Source organism: Entelurus aequoreus, linkage group LG12, assembly GCF_033978785.1.
Source record: "Entelurus aequoreus isolate RoL-2023_Sb linkage group LG12, RoL_Eaeq_v1.1, whole genome shotgun sequence".
Taxonomy (NCBI): Eukaryota; Metazoa; Chordata; class Actinopteri; order Syngnathiformes; family Syngnathidae; genus Entelurus; species Entelurus aequoreus.
This window is the reverse complement of record NC_084742.1, coordinates 5,254,406-5,276,966: the sequence shown is the minus strand read 5'-3', so window position 1 is coordinate 5,276,966 and position 22,561 is coordinate 5,254,406. Positions and strand designations below refer to the sequence as shown.

At 39.2% G+C, this 22,561-nt stretch overlaps 2 protein-coding genes across 2 annotated transcripts in view; both read left to right on the top strand.

Annotated features, from left to right (window-relative positions):
• Positions 1 to 4,463, top strand: part of LOC133661366 (fibulin-1-like) — a 31,155-nt gene extending 26,692 nt beyond the window's left edge. Inside the window, exon 17 of the mRNA XM_062064526.1 lies at positions 3,339 to 4,463. Within this exon, the coding sequence (XP_061920510.1) occupies positions 3,339 to 3,478 (140 nt within the window). The 3' untranslated portion in view covers positions 3,479 to 4,463. The remainder of the gene's footprint in view (positions 1 to 3,338) is intronic.
• A 252-nt stretch (positions 4,464 to 4,715) lies between these two features.
• Positions 4,716 to 20,902, top strand: atxn10 (ataxin 10). Its single transcript, XM_062064527.1, has 11 exons — positions 4,716 to 4,907; positions 5,229 to 5,405; positions 9,188 to 9,270; positions 9,350 to 9,446; positions 11,354 to 11,518; positions 11,604 to 11,684; positions 12,464 to 12,620; positions 12,683 to 12,794; positions 12,948 to 13,132; positions 15,224 to 15,287; positions 18,545 to 20,902. Exons 1-11 carry the CDS (start codon positions 4,747 to 4,749, stop codon positions 18,727 to 18,729), a joined length of 1,467 nt encoding a protein of 488 aa, XP_061920511.1. The 5' UTR covers positions 4,716 to 4,746; the 3' UTR covers positions 18,730 to 20,902.
• Positions 20,903 to 22,561: the final 1,659 nt, after the last annotated feature.

The following is a 22,561-nucleotide window of genomic DNA, read 5'->3' as shown; positions in this document are numbered from 1 at the left end:
TTTTTTTTTTAACCCTTTGCAAGAATTATGAGTCATTCTTTATCTAAATGGAAGGATATCAACAGTTGACATCCTAGTGAGAGCAGACCGTGTACAGTAAGTGATGTTTTATTATGTTTGCTGACTCCCATGATGTCTGCAGTGCGTAATAATCAGTGATGCTGTCTGAGGAAAAATGAAATGAATACGTCGCTCTATGCTTAAAATGGACAAAACACAGAAATATAAAATGGTATGATGAATGTGACTGTTACTACATTACATATATTCTTACAGGATGTTTATAAAACCTTGATGGCGGTGTTTACATTTTTAGAGTGCTTTATATGCAGAATAAAATGACTCCCATAGGCTCCATTGTAAGCTGACTTTTGATCGCATTTATTTACGAGTTAGAATGCATTAAAAAAGAAAAGCATATGTGTTCTTGTCTTACATAAGGATTGTGAATGATAGGCAAAATTCCCCAAAAAAGTGCAGTTCCCCTTTAAGGGCTCCGGTCATATAGATGATCTTTGACTAGCAGGTGTTAGGAGGTTCTTAAAAAAGAGCAGAGCGCTCCTGACATATAGAGTCTTTGACGAGCATTTTTGCAGTATGTGCCTGTCACATAGAGCAGGGGTCCCCAACCACCGGTCCGTGACGCATTTGCTACCGGGCCGCACAGAGACATTGAATAATTTTTAACCGACCGCATTTTCTCCTACTTAACTTTGGCCAGTCCCACCAGACACACCAATAAGCTTGTTCATAGATGTATTATAAAACTCCTGATGGTAAGTTGCCATTTGCTGTATTTGTTACATTGGACAATGCACATTAATAAATATATAAAATGTAAAGTGTAACAGTTGGTTGGGGGGTGCATAATCAATGAAAATAACATAACATAACAAAGGTGCCAAATCGTAGCCAAAAGCTAGGTTCCATCTGCAGTCCGCGGCAGGTTGATGATCTAAGATCAGGGCAGATCAAGAACAAATTGACAATAGTAGTTCAAGTGCATAAGGCAGATGAAGGCAGGTGCTTAATTGTTGCATATAATAATTGTGTTGAAGGAAGAAAATACACATCTCCTTTGACCTAGTAAGTTAAAGGCCTACTGAAAGCCACTACTAGCGACCACGCAGTCTGATAGTTTATATATCAATGATGAAATCTTAACATTGCAACACATGCCAATACGGCCGGGTTAACTTATAAAGTGCAATTTTAAATTTCCAGCTAAACTTCCGGTTGAAAACGTCTTTGGATGATGACGTATGCGCGTGACGTAGCCAGTGAAACAGAAGTATCGGTACCCCATTGAAAACAATACAAAATAGCTCTGTTTTCATCTCATAATTCCACAGTATTCTGGACATCTGCGTTGGTGAATCTTTTGCAATTTGTTTAATGCACAATGGACACTGCAAAGAAGAAAGTTGTAGGTGGGATCGGTGTATTAGCGGCTGGCTGTAGCAACACAACCAGGAGGACTTACTTGGATAGCAGACGCGCTAGCCGACGCTAGCCGCCAACCGCACGGATGATCGGGTGAAGTCCTTCGTCGCGCCGTCGATCGCTGGAACGCAGGTGAGCACGGGTGTTGATGAGCAGATGAGGGCTGGCTGGCGTAGGTGGAGCGCTAATGTTTTTATCATAGCTCTGTGAGGTCCGGTTGCTAAGTTAGCTTCAATGGCGTCGTTAGCAACAGCATTGTTAAGCTTTGCCAGGCTGAGAATTATTAACCGTGTAGTTACATGTACATGGTTTAATAGTATTGTTGATCTTCTGTCTATCCTTCCAGTCAGGGATTTATTTATTTGGTTTCTATCTGCATTTGAGCCAGATGCTATCACGTTAGCTCAGTAGCTAAAGAGCTTCGCCGATGTATTGTCGTGGAGATAAAAGTCACTGTGAATGTCCATTTCGCGTTCTCGACTCTCATTTTCAAGAGGATATAGTATCCGAGGTGGTTTAAAATACAAATCCGTGATCCACAATAGAAAAAGGAGAGTGTGGAATCCAATGAGCCAGCTTGTACCTAAGTTACGGTCAGAGCGAAAAAAGATGTCTTGCACTGCATTCTAGTCCTTCACTCTAATGTTCCTCATCCACAAATCTTTCATCCTCGCTCAAATTAATGTGGTAATCGTCGCTTTCTCGGTCCGAATCGCTCTAGCTGCATTGAAAACAATAGGAAAATATGAGGAGGCGAACAACTGACTACGTCACGCTACTTCCGGTAGGGGCAAGGCTTTTTTTTATCAGAGACCAAAAGTTGCGAACTTTATCGTCTTTGTTCTATACTAAATCCTTTCAGCAAAAATATGGCAATATCGCGAAATGATCAAGTATGACACATATAATGGATCTGCTATCCCTGTTTAAATAAAAAAAAAAAAATTCAGTAGGCCTTTAAAGTGCTGGTATTATTGCACATAGTCCTATTACACAAGTAGTTAGCGATAACATGTATGCAAAATTGGACCAAAAAAAGCTGACATTGTATCTACGTATGAAATATTGCACAAAATATGAATACATAACGTTTAGAATGGAAATAGAACTCCAAAGAAATCTATTGGAACTAATGGCAAGCATTTCAAGCTTTATTATATATCCATGCTCTTGTCTTTGAATGTGATGTATCACCTATAACCCATCAGATACTAAAGCCAAAACAAAGCCAACTACTCGCAAAAATGAGTAAAAAACAAAAGTCTATGGAGAGCTTTTTTGCAAAGGGAAAAGACCAGGGGCTCCCACTCATTCAACGTTATGGTGAGTTATTTCATGTATTAACTTGCTATATTTATCTGCCACGCGTGGAAGGCCGGTCCCTGGTGCAAAAAAGGTTGGGGACCCCTGACATAGAGGATCTTTGACAAGCATTTTTGTAGTAGCCCGTTACAAACAGCTGAGCAGTAGGTCCTTAATGATCACAAAGCACACTTGTTATATAGAGGATATTTTCCTACCGTTTTTGTTGTCTGCCCTTGGTAGTAAAGGGCTTTTGTCATATCGAGGATCTTTGACTAGCAATTTTGTAGTAGTTTCTTACAAAGAGCGGAGTGCTTCTGACATATAGCGGATCTATGACCAGCATTTTTGTTGTAGGTCCTTAACAGCTGAGTGCCCCTCTCATATAGCGGTTCTTTGACTAGCATTATTGCAGTTAGTCCGTACAAACAGCAGAGGCTTTGACTAAGCATCCAATCAGATTGCTCTGTTGTCTTCATCTCGGTGATGTCAGACTCGCATGGTATTATCTCGCCTTACAACCTTTCACTGAATTCCTAAATGACCATTTTCTCTTAGACAACAGATAATGACACTTCCTGTTCATTTCCCAGGTGTGGTGCGCCTGGTGAAGCCCGTCATCGGTCCCATGGACATCGAGTTACACGTGGCAATAAGCTACATTAAGTCAGGACTGGTGTCACATCGCAACATCGTCATCGTGCATGTCTGCATCACAGAGTTCTGGTTTTGAGCTGCATTCACTTTGTGTATTGTATATAATGAAAAACTTTTATAAATATTTGCAATATGTCATTTGAAAACAGAGAGGTTTAGTCTAAGGCAATGTGAGGAGCTAAATGCTAACACTAACACCTGCATAAAACAAAGAAACATTTTTTTTTTATAAACATTTAATAAAATATGCTTGAGCTTAAAATACATTTATTTAATAGAATTTGAAAGCCATAATATCTGAAGAAAATATTCTGTACTTTAAAGAAAAATTTAAATAATTTAATTTAGCTTTATTGTATTACATTTTATGTTTATTTTTTTAAATAATTAGCCTTTAGATTTCAGCCAATGTTGAACAATTGTTTTGTAGATAAAATCAATATGAATAAAATAAAATTTAGAAAAAATTACAACACTAAATTAGATCTTTAACATGCAGACCTCCCTCTCAATGACACAATTGCAATGAGAATTAGCACCTATTTGTGCAAGTAGTTAAATACCCGCCAGCTGCAGTAGGATTCACGATTGCATTGCACGTATCAAACAAACAAAAACAATCCCTAGATTTGCACCACAATTTAAAATGTTAGTTTTCATGCAGCAAATGTACACATGCTTGTGTTATTTAATGCTATTTGAGTACAATACATGTTTATTATGCCTTCGAGAGAATACTGTAATTGTTTGACTGTAACCTTTACACTGGATTTTGTATCAAAACATTTTGCACCCTCCGACTGCTCAATTAGTTGACTGTTAAAGACGAGTTTTCATTAAATGTGCCCAGTGTCTGTGTTGTTATTCCACTCATTATCAGATATACATAACTGATCTATAAATAATTTAATTTTTTCCCCCCCCCAACCATATAATCCAATGAAACCTTGACCACTGTTGTTGTGTTTGTCCTCCTGGCCTATCAAGACACGAAGGACAATCAAAAAGAGGAAAATCCTGTGATGTAAAACAACTCTGCATGGAAAAAACATATTTTTTCATGTGGCACAATTTGTGCGACAATAAATACAATCTGACTGGGCTGCAGTGTTTAGGCTTTATCAAATTTACTTTTTATGTGAGTGTAACTTGCAATTAATGTAGAAGAGGAACAAACTAACAAATCACTCCAAATTGTCATGTTTGTAGTATAATGTAATTACATTTTTTAAAAGCTAAATAATTCCCATTTGATTACATGGAACAGCTTGAAAACAACAGCACATGTTTAGACTCCGCCCCCAAGCCTGAGTCCACCAATGGGTTTTTCAAATCCACTTCCGGATGTCCCGCCCATGCGCACTAAACGGAAACATGGCAGCTCCAACTACCAACTCCGATGACATTTCAGCGTCCATTGCTCGCATTTTGAATGAAAAACACTCCCCTGAACACTTACAAGTCTTACAAACTTTTACCGCTTTGTTACAGGACCGGGAATACAGGTGAGGAGGAAGAATGTACTTGTGTTTGTAAGTTTGAAACGGCGAATGTTAGCATCCTTGCTAATCTAGCTATTGTAAGTAATGTAACTAATATGCGAACAGCGAGCTTATAAATTGCTTATATCTAGTTTTTTTTATCGCATACAGTCCTACATTTCTTAAGATAACTAAATACACTTTTTGTTATAGTGTGTAGTCTTCCTTTTTTGCGTGTCTTTAACCAATAAATGTACACAAAAACCTTTCATCAAATGTATAACTGTATAAGGCAGACATTGCTTTACATTGTACTCAACTATGACGTCATTCTGTTTTCTCCAGGGATGCTGTCGGTGGAAAGGCGTTCTCCGGTCTTCTAAAAGTCTTATCCAGACTCCGTGATGAGCTGCAAGCTTCCAGCGGCTCTGATTACAACCTAAAGCTGCAGCTTGCTGCTGAGTGCTTTCGAGCTCAGAGGAACTCCTGTGTGCAAAGTTCCCGTAACCAGTGCCTGCTCAGGTAAGGATTGTAGAGATTGTTTTTTTCCCAGGACTGATACCGATTATTAGTAGTCAAGGAGGCCGGGAGCCGATATTCATTTGCAGTAAAAGTTATTTAAACATGAATATCAATCAATGTTTATTTATATAGCCCTAAATCACAAGTGTCTCCAAGGGCTGCACAAGCCACGACGACATCCTTGGTTCAGAGCCCACATAAGGTCAAGGAAAAACTCACAACCCAATGGGATGTCAATGTGAATGACTATGAGAAACCTTGGAGACCGGATGCAATGGACGTTGAGTGGGTCTAGCATAATATTGTGAAAGTCCAGTCCATAGTGGATCTAACATAATAGTGAGAGTCCAGTCCATAGTGGGGCCAGCAGGAGATCATCCCGAGCGGAGACTGGTCAGCGGCGCAGAGATGTCCCCAACCGATGCACAGGCGAGCGGTTCACCCCGGGTGCCGACTCTCGACAGCCAGCACTTCATCCATGGCTGCCGGACCTGTGCCCCCCCTCCACGAGGGAGAGGGGGGCAGAGAAGAAAAGAAACGGCAGATCAACTGGTCTAAAAAGGGGGTCTATTTAAAGGCTAGAGTATACAAATGAGTTTTAAGATGGGACTTAAATGCTTCTACTGAGGTAGCATCTCTAACTGTTACCGGGAGGGCATTCCATAGTACTGGAGCCCGAATAGAAAACGCTCTATAGCCCGCAGACTTTTTTTGGGTTTTAGGAATCACTAATAAGCCGGAGTTCTTTGAACGCAGATTTCTTGCCGGGAAATATGGTACAATACAATCAGCAAGAGAGGATGGAGCTAGACCGTGTAGTATTTTATACGTTAGTAATAAAACCTTAAAGTCACATCTTAAATGCACAGGAAACCTGTGCAGGTGAGCCAGTATAGGCGTAATATGATCAAACTTTCTTGCTCTTGTCAAAACTCTAGCAGCCGCATTTTGTACCAACTGTAATCTTTTAATGCAGGGAGACCCGAAAATAATAGGTTACAGTAATCGAGACGAGACGTAACGAACGCATGAATAATGATCTCAGCGTCGCTAGTGGACAAAATGGAACACAATTTAGCGATATTACGGAGATGAAAGAAGGCCGTTTTAGTAACACTCTTAATGTGTGACTCATACGAGAGAGTTGGGTGGAAGATAATACCCAGATTCTTTACAGAGTCGTCCTGAGTAATTGTTTGGTTGTCAAATGTCAAGGTGGCATTAATAAATAGATGTCGGTGTCTAGCAGGACCGATAATCAGCATTTCCGTTTTCTTGGCGTTGAGTTGCAAAAAAGTTAGCGGACATCCATTGTTTAATTTCATTAAGACACGCCTCCAGCTGACTACAATCCGGCGTGTTGGTCAGCTTTAGGGGCATAGAATATGTAGTAAACAGCTGCACAAGGCTTTCAGTTTTTATGTTTTTCAAAATGTTTGGATGAGACGTTGGACCTGTAGCGATAATGTTTTATGCGGCACCAAAAGACCACAGGGCATTTCACAAACACCTTGATTACGTGTTTCTAAGGGGAACATCCGCATGTGAAAATATAAGATTTCCCTCCATCACAGTAACTTACTATCTACTCAATGTTATACAATTTAATAGCAGTTTATGGATGTAATACTTTGTTAAGTTACCTCTTTAGGAACCCTGGAATATTGCGAACGTTTGAATAAAAACAATTCTGCCTGCTCTTCTTTACTTGTATAATAAGTCTCCTATTTGTTAAGATATTTACACAAAGTTTGGATTTTTGGCAGAAATATTTTTTCTGTCATCTTAACTGTCCACCGATCTCTGTCACGTTATTTGATTGAATCACAGAACATGAAACTCTATGCGCTCTTTTAAAGAGTCCCCAGTACGAGTGTTGCGGACGGAGGCTAGATGAGCGACTCGATCGCCGCAGCTGCGAAAACAAACACAACAGGGCCAGGGAGACGCCAGGAAAGAAGGACAAAACCTGAATTTCTCAGCAAAAATGTAAAGTGTTGACAGGTATGCAGAGGAGACGTACTGTCGATGACCAGCACTGCAAGGAGAAAAAAAGGGTGTGTGGCCGAGTGAGCGCCACAGTAAAAACAGTTGAACAGACCTGAGAAGAATTCTCACAAGAACTTAAATAAATCAGATATCAAAACTAGGGCTGCAACCCACAACACTTTTTATAATCGATTAATCTGTCGACTATTACTTTGATTAATCGATTAATAATCGGATAAAAGAGACAAACTACATTTCTATCCTTTCCAGCATTTTATTGAAAAAAAACAGCATACTGGCACCATACTTATTTTGATTATTGTTTCTCAGCTGTTTGTAAATGTTGCAATTTATAAATAAAGGTTTATAAAATAAAAATAAAAAAGTAGCCTCTATGCGCATATAGCATAGATCTAACGAATCGATGACTAAATTAATCGCCAACTATTTTTATAATCGATTTTAATCGATTTAATCATTTAGTTGTTGCAGCCCTAATCAAAACAGACTTGGGGAGAATGATTGACAATGAGAGTACCATATTTTTCGGACTATAAGGCGCACTTAGAATCCTTTCGTTTTCTCAAAACTCGACAGTGCGCTATAACCTGGTGCGCCTAATGTGCGGAATCATTTTTGGTTGTGCTTACCGACCTCGAAGCTATTTTAGTGGGTACATGGTGAAATGATAAGTGTGACCAGTAGATGGTATTCACACATAAGAGATTCGTGTAGACTGCAATATGATGGCAGTCACACATTAGAGATACGTGTAGACTGCAGTATGACTCAAGTAAACACCAAAATGTTATCTGTTCCATTGAAAATAAAGAATATTACACACGGCGCTCAAAAATCTATCAAAATGTTTCAGTACGACTTTGGTAAGCTATGAAGGATTGCTTGAGGATGATCTGTAAAACATAATCCATGCAACATTTTGACCAAAGATGTTATGTAGACCATAAGGAAGTGTTTTCAATTTAGAAAAAAAAAAAAAGACCCCTTTAATGCACCCTATAATCCGGTGCGCCTTTTGTATGAAAATAGACCTGACCAGATCTGCGTATCGGCAGTGTGCCTTATAGTCTGGTTCGCCCGAAATATACGGTAAATTTTGTTCCTAAATTAATTTGATTTAAAAGGGCGCCAGACAAACAGGGAACTTTTCTCATGCAGGGCAAAAGGACTGGTGCTTGAGCAGGGGTTACTACTATCTACTTCACAAATTATTATTTTTCAAAATACTAAATACTCGTATCAAATGTGTGTGAATGGTATGTGCTGTTGTAGTTGTAAAAAAATAGAAGAAAAAGGACCAGGCCAAAAGTTTGGACACACTTTCTCATTCCAATGCGTTTTCCTTTTATTTACATTGGAGATTGTCACTGAAGGCATCAAAACTATGACACCTTTGAAGTGAAAACCCTTTCAGGTGACTACCTCTTGAAGCTCATCGAGAGAATGCCAAGAGTGTGCAAAACAGTAATCAGAGCCAAGGGTGGCTATTTTGAGGAAACTAGAATATAAAACATGTTTTCATTTTTTTCACCTTTTTTTGTTAAGTTCATAACTCCACAGGTGTTCATTCATAGTTTTGATGCATTCAGTGACCATCTACAATGTAAATAGTCATGAAAATAAAGAAAATCCATTGAATGAGAAGGTATGTCCAAACTTTTGGCCTGTACTGTACGTCAAAATGCCAAATATCGGTCGATCTTTAAAGGATTGGCACAATTTAGATATTGTCATATACTTTTTTGACACATCAATTATTTGATATCTTACAGGGAGCTTGGTTTCGTTGATGTTTCTCTTCAGCTACTGAGATTCCTGTACACAAATTCAAAGAGCAGGGATGGCGTCTTTGAACGTAAGTCCTAAATATGTCATCAAACCCCAACGGTAACTTTTGATAGTTATATTTCAGTTATCTCCTTTTTTCTATCCAGCTGTGCGTTGTGGGATCCAGTTTCTTGGTAATTTAGCTGTGGGGAACCAAGTGTGTAAAGATGACATTTGGCAGCGGAGCTTTCCAGATCTCTTCTTGTAAGGTTCAGACATTAAAAAAGACACTTTAAAGTATCTGTATAATGCTTAGCGGTGTTTCCCAGAGATGGGCAATTTATTTTAAATTTTACACCATTGTATATTTTTATAATTGACTATGTAGTATCCTTTTTTTTTTTTTTTTGAAAAGGCTGAAAAATATATGTATTAATAACTGAATATATTTTTCTTGTTACATATTTTTCATTTTGCTGTACTTTTGTTGCTGCTTATTTTATTACTATAAGTAACATGGTAACACCAACTGCATTGTGTGCGTCGCTGGTTTATCTAAAATATTATTCTGCCTCCCTGAATGTTGGAATTTAGTTTGGCAAATAAGTAAAAAGCCCTTTTAATGAGAGATTTACAATGACGTTACTTTAAAGCTAAACACACAAAGGACAGTATATTAATCTACACATGAAGTGCACATACATTATGAAGGAATCATGATAAATCAATAATACAATTTGGTATAAACTGAAAAAAGCAAATCAACCGTACGGGATAAAAGTTGTTGCTTATGCCGCTAGCAGTTTAATGCTAATATGCAATGGACGAGCCCCATGACAGGCTAACGAATATTAGCATTTTAACAGAACAAAATTGACTAAAAAAAAGGCATTTCTACTTACATGCATATAGTCACCAAACTTTGTGGAAATTAATATTGACCGTGAACTTTGTACTACTGGTCCAGTCTGTTGCTTTCTGCACTCTAATCTTAAACTCTAATTTTAAAACACACAACATAGTCAATGTTTTGTAGAACATGATTCACATTTATCACCTGGAAGGTTAAATTTGACCTAACTGTATCGCAAACATTTAGAAAAAAAGTGTTTTAAAAAGTTAAATCATATTCCCTGCTACAAGTAAATTTAGGGCTGCCTCAAGTGGGATAAAAAAGTAAAACATTTTTTGGAAACACTGCTTAGTTTAATGAAGTATGTAACTGCACTGCATCTTACCCAATCACCAATTAGTATAAAGTATGTAGGCCATTTTATTAGATAAGTGACATTTGCGTCTCCAGGAAATAAAATGTATGAATAATCTATAAACTTAACTGGAAAGTATATGATATAGAATAAGCACATGATAACAATGTGATAAATACAATTTAAAAAATGAATTAACATTTCTTTAAACACTAAAAAACAGCATTTATTGCCTGTACTCGCTTTCTGAAAAAAGACTAACAAAACATAGAAAACATTTACGCTTAGGTTGTGTCCCTGGGTTTTCGCTCAGTCCTGTTACCCTAACACTTTACCCCCTCTGAAAAATCCCCAGATTGCCAATATAATTGTGGCAGTGGGGGCGAGGCGAGAGGCGTGGTCAATATAATGTCAATATATAAAATGCCAATTGGCGATGACGCATATATTTTCTTTAAAAAGGAAAAAATATATATATTTTATACATGCATTAGTAATTAGTATTAACACATAACTAAAGTATTTTTTTTGTTAAATCACTGTGATGGCAAAGTGTGCAATGTGGCTATATTTCATGTATATTTGCCAAGTCTATGCTAAAAACCTACTGCTATTACTTTCGGTCATGTTACTCAAATTAGTTGTCTTTGGTTTAGTAACCTCGTCAAAAATGAAATAAAGTTGCCCTAGATGGCCCAATGTATATTTTGAGAAGTTCAATATGTGAAAGGGACAAGCGGTACAAAATGGATGGAATATGTGTATTATCAGATTTAGACTTTTAGACAGGAACTTGAGTTTATTTTACAACAAGCAAATTTGAACCATTTGATGGAATACGCCCAAATATGATAATAATAATGTTTAACCTAGCTATGAATGCTTTGTAGGTATTTTAACCGTCTGGTCCTGACATGAATGCAAAAAGCTGAGTCATTAGCCATTTTCTCTCATGGTGAGCAGGCAGCTGCTTAGCGTGGATGACGAGAAGACGGTGAGCCACACCTCTATGGTGCTCCACACATGTCTGGATGAAGCCAAGGTGGAGGAACTGTCCGAGCCGCAGAACATCCAATTGGCGCTCAAGGTGATGGAGCTCTGCAGGACGCAACCCGAGCTGGACTGGACGTAAGAGGGAGATGATTGGCAGGCAGACTTCAGGGGGTAAACCCTCAATGTAATTTTTAATGTCTACATTTATATGAATTAACAGGGTCCTCATTGCAACTCAACACTTTCTCAAGTCTGCAGCTCTGGTTGAAAAAATGTATGCTGCAATGTCATCCTGTGAAAGGTAATATTTGTTCTTTCACCGTGTTTGGCGATGTGTTTTATTTTAATGTTAGAATATGCGTGAGGCAAAAAAATATATATATATCTGTGGGCCACAAATGGCACCTGGGCATCTGGACAACGTTTTTTGACCGGTCATGTGCATGCCAAGCAGCAGGTGGCAGCACGGTATCCAAAGTCTTATCAAAATGCAGTTTACATGTGATCTAAATGCCAAAACATTTAGGGGAGTAAAAAAAAACTGTTTTTTGAATGAATCACAATTGCTATTTGTAACGATTCTTAATCGATTCTAGGAAAATAAGAAATCGATTTTTTAATTTTTTTTAAACATTTTTTTATCTGTCCTGTCCAGCCATTCAAGCAAATCAAACTGTTGATGTAGATGATCTGTACATATTATTAAAGTTGAGAAAGGAGAATTGTGGGTTACTACTCTTGTTGCTTTATTTGTATTTAAGTTTTTGAAATGTTTGGGTAGAACTTTATTAAACAAAACCCGTTTTATTTTAAGTAATATAGAAATGATCAGAGCCCTTTGTCTATTTTATGGAGGAATGTAGTTAATCATAGAACTGCCACCCAATGTTATTAAAGTATTGATTTTGAATTGGGAATCAATTTTCAATCGAATCATTACCCCCAAGAATCGAATCAAATCATGTGGTGCCCAAATATTTACAGTCTTACAAAACATACTAACTATAGTTCAAAGATCATATATTCCCGTGGTGTCCTTTATGCTTCACAATGTAGAAAAAGTGCATTATTGGTTTTCAGACTTACCCTGTTAGAGCTGATCTCGGCCCAGCTAAGTGGCGAAGAGTCCCTGGACTGTGGCGTCCCCTCCAACGTGGCTCGCTTCCTCGCCTCCGCCTTCCAGAAAGGTTGCGGAGCCGTGTTGACCCTTGCCACTGGCTCCGCCTCCAGCGAAGAGGTACATTCAGTAATACCTCTCTGGAAGAGGCCATTTGTATCTGCGCATTCTCTCATCTGCAGGTCCTGCAGGAGGCGCTGACGGTGATCGGTCTACTTGACGTGCTGTGCGAGATGACCTCACACCAAGCGCAGTTCCTCCAGGACCAACCGGACCTTTTAGTGACCACTGTAGGTAAATCAAACCCCACAAAACTCCCTACAAGCGTGGGTGGCGTGGCCCCCCTGTGATAAAGGTGTCCCGCCATGACAAAAACCAGTACACATTCCTGCGCCATCGTCTATAAAACACATTTTAAGTGTCTCCTGTTCTTTATCTTCTTCGCAGAGCTCTTGAAGCAGGTCCACGCCATCGGAAAGGCCAGCAAGAACATTTTCAGCTCGGCTCAGAACTTCTCAACCCCGAGCGACGAAGATGACCCTTCTTCCGAATCACCCGTCGTCAGCTTTAAGGCTCACCTTATCAGGCTTATCGGAAACCTGTGCTACACCCACGCCAACAACCAGAACAAGGTTTGAAGTAGCTACTGTAGATAGATGGATACTATAGGTAGTTGTTGTTGATAGATAGATAGTACTTTATTGATTCCTTCAGGAGAGTTCCCTCAAGAAAATTTAAATTCCAGCAGCAGTGTACAGAGTTGAGATAATTTAAAAAGTAAATAATAAATAATGGGGGTATATGTAATTGTTTTGCATCCCCTGTCATCCTAGTATCCCTCCTGCCCCCAGAGAGGAGTTGTACAGTCTGATGGCGTGTGGGACAAAATAGTTTTTGAGTCTATTAGTCCTGCACTTGGGATGAAGCAGTCTAGCACTGAACAGACTAGAGTTTTAAAATTTAAATGAGTTACAAAGTGATAAGTGTCATAATTATTTGCCAAAATAGACCGTTACAAAATAAATAGTCAACAAAAGAGCAGAAAACAGGTAAAAGTAATGATTTAGGAACTGAGGTCAGTGTTCCACCGCTCCTGTCTCCGACTGCTCGCCCACACCCTCTTCGGAGCAGACATCAAAGCAAAATATCCTGCAAACTGCCAGAGCCAAAATGCTTGTCCTCTTCTTTCTAAATCTTCTCCACGCAATATGTGTGGTTAAAAAAATGTTGGCTTTGATTGCACAAAATTCTTGAAATTGCTACAAATGCGTCCCTACTGAGACCGACTAGATTTGAAGCCACTACAGGACGTGTGACGTCATGTCTGCATGTGGGTCAGTTTGCGTTCGCATTAGATCACTTTTTTTTTGTAATGTGAACAAGCCACATAAAAAAATCTTGTTATATCTAATGATATATCTCAATATGACCTAAGTTGATGTTAATAATATACCAAGGGCCAGTAAACAACAAGCTCCAGGTTGCAATGGTCCCAGGCCACACTTTGGACCGGTACTTGGGGTCAAAGCCTTGCTGATAAAAATCATACTTATTATACTGTTTTTTAACATTTTTATTAAACTGCATACTTACTGAGAAATACCTTAAACGGGATCCGGGAACTACATTTTGCCCTGTTTTTTGTTCTGTTTGCTTTAGTGCTTATCGTTTTACATTGCAAGCGAGAGACAGACTGCTGTATCAAACCGCACAAGTGGACGACTATGGAGAGGAAATGAGTTGAATCTAACTCCCGTGTTCTTTTAGCCCAGCGCTTTCGTTTCTCACTCGCCCACTACCGCCGCTTCGATTTTATCAGTCTGCCTCCATCGCCTGCTGTCAGCATCTCAGTCGTCACATCAAGATGAATGTTACAGCGGTCGGGGGAGGAGCTGGCCTCTGCCTGTGCCGCAGTATAGGCCGAGTTGCATTTAATAGGAAGCGATTGATGGAATGCTTGCGGGATGGACCCCCTGGCTTGGCCTCTCTGTAATATTTATGGATGCTGATCTGTGGTCTGTCATTGGTCAGAAATCACCCCTGTCTCTGTTTTCACCAAGATCCCTTCCAGTAAACCACATTTGAGTCTGTTCACCTTCGGGACAGATTGTAACATAAGAGTCCTCGCTTAGTGTGGAACTGGATGCGCACAAAGCTCAAGTCCGCTTGCTTACTGTCCTGTTTGTTCTCTTTTTTTGACAACACAAATGCCGCTATTAGTCCTGGCGCTCCCTCCGGTGTATTTGGAAAGTAACCGCCGTGACAAGTGGAGGTCAGCGGCGAGCAAATACAATAATTGAGCTGATGGACGCAAATAAATGATAAGAAGCAGATGATGCTGTTGTGACACGGCTCAGGCGAAGCCACAACTATGCCGCTGCTTCGAATTTCCCCTCGTAGGTATCGTTTGCCTTCAAATAATCACACGGAATTTTTAAACACGGGCTTTATTTTCTCAATTACTATAAGAGACAAAAACATTGGTTGGGTTCAGCGGGGAACAGCTGCAAAACAATTTAAACAGACAAAAAGGTTGTTTTAATGAACACAAAGGACAATTGTAACATGTTTTAAGAAAAGAAAAATAGAGTTAGTGGATCCTATTTGAAGCCATGGAAACATGTCATTATTATCCAATATCAAAACTATCAACAAGGTGAAAACCAGAAGAAAATCAATTGGAAACGGAATTATTAATCAACATTAATTGTGTTTTTCTGCAGGTCAGAGAACTGGAAGGCCTCCCACTCATTTTGGACAACTGCAACATAGACAGCAACAACCCATGTATCCTTTGCTCATAGCATCTGTGTTTACATGCTTAATGTACAGTATCGGACATTCATGACTGACACATTTTTTAGCATTTAGGATTATACATCGTCAAATCTATTAGTTAAACTGAACTACATCTGGGGTATATTTCCTTGTGCTGTAAAGTAAAATACGTCGAATTTAAAGCAAAGCTTGACGTAAAATTGGTATTTTCAAATTAAGTTGCAAAGTACCATACCAACTTTATTTATAAAGTCCATTAGCTGAAATCAGTTGCTTTTAGGCCCCTATAATGCAATTGAACCGGTCGGCACACCACCTGCATTGGAAGCAATAACATTACTTTTAAGAGATTGATTGTTGTACAAAAGTGTTGACTGTTTTTTGTTGGCTTTTTTTGGGAACATTTCACAAGTCTTCTTTACTGTTACTTTAAATTAGTGCTTCTCAATTATTTACTGTTACATTTTTGCGGATCCCCTCTCTCCACTGCGACTACACATAGTATGACTTATTTATAACATTGTTATAAGTACACCTCTGCATAACATTGTATCCCAGTGGTAGGCTGTGCATTTTACACTTAGGCCTTCAGTGATGTCTTACTTAGTCCCACTTTAATAATTACCTCTCATGATACTATCATTTATGTCAGCACATGACCACAGCTGGAGAAATATTTAACAGAAACACACCTGCGCACTACTGGGCATCGAATCACCTCAACATTGTGCAAAACCGGCTACTTTACGGGGCCTTTAAAAATCAATAAACCTGCATCAGCAATTAAAACATATCTGTATGTGGTACTGTCAAAATTAAAATAATTGTAAAAACATATTAAATGTGAAAAAAAACCTAAATTAAATATTTGAGCCCACAATTTGCAGAATTCATTGGAAGCCGCAAGTCAGGGGTACTGCTCATTGTTGGTTATTGGTTGTTTCGATTTAAGGTGGCGGACAAACCCTTTTGACCGGCTGGGACTAGTTAGCTAGCTTTGGGGGTGGCTCACAAGATCTAGCTTCTCTTGAAATGTCCGTCTTGAAAGTGGCCTTGCATGTAGATATCTGCAAACTAATCAACAATTTTCTCTCCTTCTGCCATTGTGGGTTAAAAAAGCAAGTAGATATCAGGGGCCGTACTTATCAAGCTTCTTAGAATTACTCCTAAGAAGTCTGCTAAGAGTTGACTTAAGAGTAAATAAATTCTTGGCTGAAAGCTGCACTTAAAAGTTAGTTATCAAGCGTCTTACTCACACTTTCAGCGAAGTGTAGGACTGAATCTTAAGTGTCACACTCAGAGCTGAATTACGACATTACTATGTGCCGTAAACGGAATTTTAGGTGACGTCATTTCTGTGTCCATAGAAATGACCAATCACGGAAGGGAATCCGTTGTCTAAGAATAAAGAAATATCTTGTAAATATTTAAGTGGACAATGGGAGTGTATATTTTGACAATAAACTACAAAATAATACAAAACAAACTAGTCCCCGCCGGCCGTCACGCTACCGCTCCCTCTCTTCTCTCGCCCACACACTCACTGACGTCACTCACCTCACGGCCACACACATACGCTACTCTCATAAAATGTTCTTTCCAATTCATTAATTAGGCAACTAATTTGAAACTGGTGTGGGTGGCTCTATATATACTAGCCCACTGCAGCCACATGCAGAAATCAACAAGGAATCGAAAAGTATTAAATCTGTGACAAAAATAATACCCGCTCTGTCTAAACGATACCGTTTGATCAGCTGCTCGTCATCAAACAAATCCAGGACATTGTTCCGCTCCCTGAACGTTCGCGCACGTCTCTCACCTCAGTGCCATCCCCTGCTGGCAACTCCTAACCACTTAGACACCTCTGAAGGTCTCTTAAATATCGTGGAGAGTAGGAGTGATTCTTAGACTTAAGAACGTTGATAAAAAGCTTGTATTCTTAAGTTTGAGAGTAGGACTAAATTTCGCAAATTCTCAGGACTTAAGTGTAAAATGGCACTCTAAGAAGCTTGATAAGTACGGCCCCAGATTTCTCTGCTCGCCACGTGTGGCTCCGGTGCGGCCCGGTTGATTTGCATAAGACTTACTTCTCTCGCAACGCACAACTTGTGATTGGATACCGTCACACGAGAGTATCCAATCACAGGAGGCGTTTACGTCACGTTCAACTTGTTTTCAACTGTCAACAACTCGTGATCTGACTGGCTATCGCAACTGTTTATCAACTGTATGTGCACTGTTCACCTACAATGCACAGACTGCTACATTGTTGATTCAGAAGGCCTCGGGCAGATTTGATACAGCGCTGGCAACAAGCTAGCTGAGTTCTGATTGAATAAAAGCTCTCATGTAAACACAGCAACACTGGAGCCTAATATGACATGAATATGAAGAATACTGTTATTTATTTAGAGAAAGTAAATTAAAAATAAAATAAACTTTTCTCAATTCATGATCATGATTTGTGTTAGGCCAACAGAGAAGGCTTTGCTGGCCCTGACACCCAACCACAGTTTTATGCTTTTTAACATTAAAGAAATATAGATCAGCTTACAACAAAGAATAACTTTACTATTATTGTTTTTTAGTACGTACCAGAAAATATTTAAAGTGCATCAATTTGCCAGTAAGTAAAAATACATATATTTAAATTTTTTAAATAAAATTAAATTTGAATTAATACGTTTTTGAGCAATTAAATACATCTGAACTTATAAACATTTTTTGACCGACTTGAACCATTTTGATTCTGAAAAATACAAATAAATAAACTCAATAGATAATGCATTCAAATTGATCAACAACTAACAATTTTAACTTACAAAACAAAAATAATTAAAACAAATTGTGCTGATTTTTACTTTTATTAAAATAGGAATTCAGGATTCATTTTTAACTTTAATTATAATTTTTGGAGGGGATGAAAAAGCGTAAATGATAAGGCAGCTTTTTTTTTTTTACCAAATAGGAATTTACTAACAAGTATATTTTACAACACAGCAGCAACAAAACCAATGTTGTAATAGCAGTAGAGAGCAAACTGCTCAGTCAGCATTAATAGCGCTGATGATTTTCAAGACGAGTAAAGAGGCAGCTGCAGGATTCGTCATATGCAGCTCCTGCCGTCTTGTGGTGATAAATAAAAACACATTGGGTGGTTGCATACAGCCACAGCTGGTTTTTTATCTTGTGCTAGTTAGACTGTCCTCTGCTGTTAATTGGAGCATGTCTTGAAATTAAACAACTTTAACCGACACTTCCAGTCATCAGTCAATGGTCCGTTTTCGCTATCCGCAACCTCCTGGAGCACAATCGGAAGAATCAGGAGCTGGTGGCCTCCCTGGAACGCTGTGGGGCTGCCGACTATTCTGCGCTCAGGGAGCTGGGCTTCCAGGTGGAGGAGAGAGATGGCAGCTTGCTGCTCAAACCAGTCAGGAAAGATGCTTGACCTCCGCCGGGAACACAGGTTTTCATGTGAAGAAGTCACACCGGCAGGAACCATGAACATGCTTGCAATAATATTATCCACCCTTCGCAACACAATAGGGCTCGAAAAGGCACGGGATTTCGCAATGCATTGTGGGGCTGGGTAGCCATTGTTTGTGTTTGTTTACATGGCTGTACTCAACCAGCGGTATTGTGAGAGTGAGCAACAAAGTGGATTAAATCGTACGTAAAAAAACAAGACCCTGTTCCAAATGCTCGCCACCTTAAAAATAAGTAAAATTGGTGGAATTGATCCAAATGAGCACGTCCGATAGACGAGATTTGAGCAACCTGCCGAATGTGTCCTGTATCTCGATAGTCGCCAAAGTCAGTTTTTATACAGGCCAAGCATTTCGGAATGCATAGTCGATAAAGGCTCACAGACAAACCAAACTTCAAGATTTTTACATCAGAAAAAAAAGATTGTTGTCTTTTCAGAGGTAAGTCAACAGGACTGGAGAAATTTGTTTCAAACTAAATATATTTGAAGTCTGAAATACAAATGCATCAATGTGGGAAAAATGTAAAGTCTTCTCAGATCTGTGAATAAGGAAGGTCCTGGGTTCGATCTCTGGACTCAGGGTCTTTCTGTGGGGAGTTTGCATGTTTTCCCGGTGACTGCGTGGGTTCCCTCCGGTTACTCCGGCTTCCTCCCACCCGCAAAGACACGCACCTGGGGATAGACTGATTGGCAACACTAAATGGTCCCTAGAGTGTGAATGTTGTCTATTTTTGTTGGCCCTGCAATGAGGTGGCGACTTGTCCAGGGTATACCTGAGTGCAGCTGGGATAGGCTCGAGCACCCCCCACCACCCCGAGAGGGACAAGCGGTAGAAAATGGATGGATGGATACTGTACGTTGTTTGTAACACTAACCGCTTACTAAATGGTGCGACAGAATAAAACGTGCTTTGATTCCAACTTACCAGTGTGAAAATGCCGTGAACACACCGTTTACCAGGTGATGGCGTTAAAAGTCATGTTTGTCTCACAGCTGCTATCCAGGCTATTCACCGTCTCTTCATTAGCTCACTAACTCGACTTCTTTGGGCTTTGCTTTCTTGCTGGAAATGAGAAAAGTCTCACAAAAACCTTTTTTTTTTTTTGCCTAAAGCGATCATGACCACGATTGTGGCAGTTAATGCTGCCGCACGTTCGCGCCATGTTTTGAACTTTGTACAAAACTTGAGCAAAGAGTCTTGTTTTCAGCCATGTAAATAAGTAATACCGAGTCCAGCAAGACCCACAATGCATTGCGTTAGTATGTCACACTTTCAAGCCTTCTCAATACATGCACAGGTTCTCCTTGCTAAAACTAAGCTTTAGGACCTCTTGTATGGTCTCACCCCAAATTCTTGGAAATGAAGATAAAGGCAATGCTGGTTAAAATAATTATTTGGGCTGTAATCCAAAGACAAATACCTCTGCAGTTTTCAGGCTTTTCTAATCTTAATCAGGGTTAAATCCCATGCTGAATCACCCAATGAATACATGTAACACATATTATAAAAAACATACCATAGAAATATTGTCTATATAGCAGTAACAATCATGTTTATACTCATTGCATGCTCATAATCCTAACTAAATGCACTGTATTGTAGATAAATGCTGTGTCAAAGGGTTTAAGACATCCAATCTACCTATTTGAGTCTTTCACTATGTCACTGCTTTCCTCCTAACCTGTAATTTACTTTTGTTCTGGTGATTAGTGGTAGAGTCAGAAGCGATAATCTGTCCTGACATCTCGACAATGTAGCGCGTTGTAGAACCTGCCCCACCCTGTTTTCTCTGCCTGGCGTTTTTTTTTTTAATGACAAGATGCACTGAAACAATCAACCGGACTCTCCCCTCAATCCGCCGCCATGGTGGAGGGAGCTTATATGGTTCCGGTCCCCAAGGATTTCAGACAGCTAACAAAACAGCGTTTACTTGCGCTCCAGCGGCTGGCTGCAATGCTTTTGAGCCTCACAGGAAAGCGGCTGTGCGAGTCAGCCAGGGTCTGAATGAGGCAGCGTGGCCACCACACATTACTCTGGGCTTTACCATATCAGCGTTTTATACCACATTGTGTTCCTGACTCCCGGATGCAAAATACTTTATTACAAGGCTTAATAAACATGTTTGCGACCCAACACGTTTTGTAATGACTTTATTTAAGCCAAGAATGTAACATAAAACACATATTGTGGAAAATGACTAGTAGAAACCTTAGGTTTCTGGGCTACTTAAAAAAACAAAACTATTTACATGAATAGAAATTGCAAATAACTTAAGCTCTCAAAAGACAATAGTACACACTATTTTTTTTTCCCAATGGTGACGTTCTTTCTCCCCCATGTATAAATGACATAAAGTGCCATGTTCCTCATATAAAAATATACTCTTCAAATTGTTTTGTAAGTTGGACAATGGGTGATGGACCCAAAATAGCTAGTGTGTGGTTAAGGCTCATGCCATCCACCCAGGCGGGCTTAAATGGCGCTTTTGTGCGCGCCATTCATGGGAATGCTCATCGTATTCCAACCTGGTCGTGGCAGACAAAACAATGAGCACAGTCGGGGATGGAAAGTGCCGTTCACACTCACGAGCTTGGATGCTAAAAATAGAACTGCCATACCTTATGCCTAATCAATAGCTCAATACAGGGGTGTCCAAACGTATTCTACAGAGGGCGGCAAGTGTTAAAGTTGAAGAATGCGAGGCCACTTTCTATACCTTTTGTGCATCAATGATGCTCAAACCAAATCAATGTAGTTTGACATATGCTATGCTGTCTGAACAAAGCAATGTATTAGCTCAGTGCAGTGGTGTCCAAGGTGCGGCCCGGGTACCATTTGAGGCCTGCAGCTAATTTTGAACGGCACATTGTAAAAATAAGATAAAAAGAATAAATAAGTATATATATAAATATATATATATATACATATATATATATATATATATATATATATATATATATATATATATATATATATATATATATGTATATTATATATACACTACCGTTCAAAAGTTTGGGGTCACCCAAACAATTTTGTGAAATAGCCTTCATTTCTAAGAACAAGAATAGACTGTCGAGTTTCAGATGAAAGTTCTCTTTTTCTGGCCATTTTGAGCGTTTAATTGACCCCACAAATGTGATGCTCCAGAAACTCAATCTGCTCAAAGGAAGGTCAGTTTTGTAGCTTCTGTAACAAGCTAAACGGTTTTCAGATGTGTGAACATGATTGCACAAGGGTTTTCTAATCATCAATTAGCCTTCTGAGCCAATGAGCAAACACATTGTACCATTAGAACACTGGAGTGATAGTTGCTGGAAATGGGCCTCTATACACCAATGTAGATATTGCACCAAAAACCAGACATTTGCAGCTAGAATAGTCATTTACACAATGTGACCCCAAACTTGAACGGTAGTGTATATATATATATATATATGTATATATATATAAAAAGTGGAATAAAAGAGCAACATACTTGCCAAAACTCCCGATTTTCCCGGGAGAGTCCCGAATTTCAGTGCCCCTCATGAAAATTACCCGGGGCCACCATTCTCAAGAATTTCTCCCGATTTCCACACGGACAACAATATTGCTACACCATCCTTCAGTGGGCGCCGTTTCCGGCGGAATAATAATGATTACAGCTCAAAGTCAAGCGCGGCAATCAGAACAAAAGAAAAAGCAGAAGAAGAGACATCATGTCACGGACATGGTGAGTAAGAAGACAAAATATGTGTTCTCTGTGTATGTATAGAATAGAATGGACTTTATTGTCACTATATTTCCATA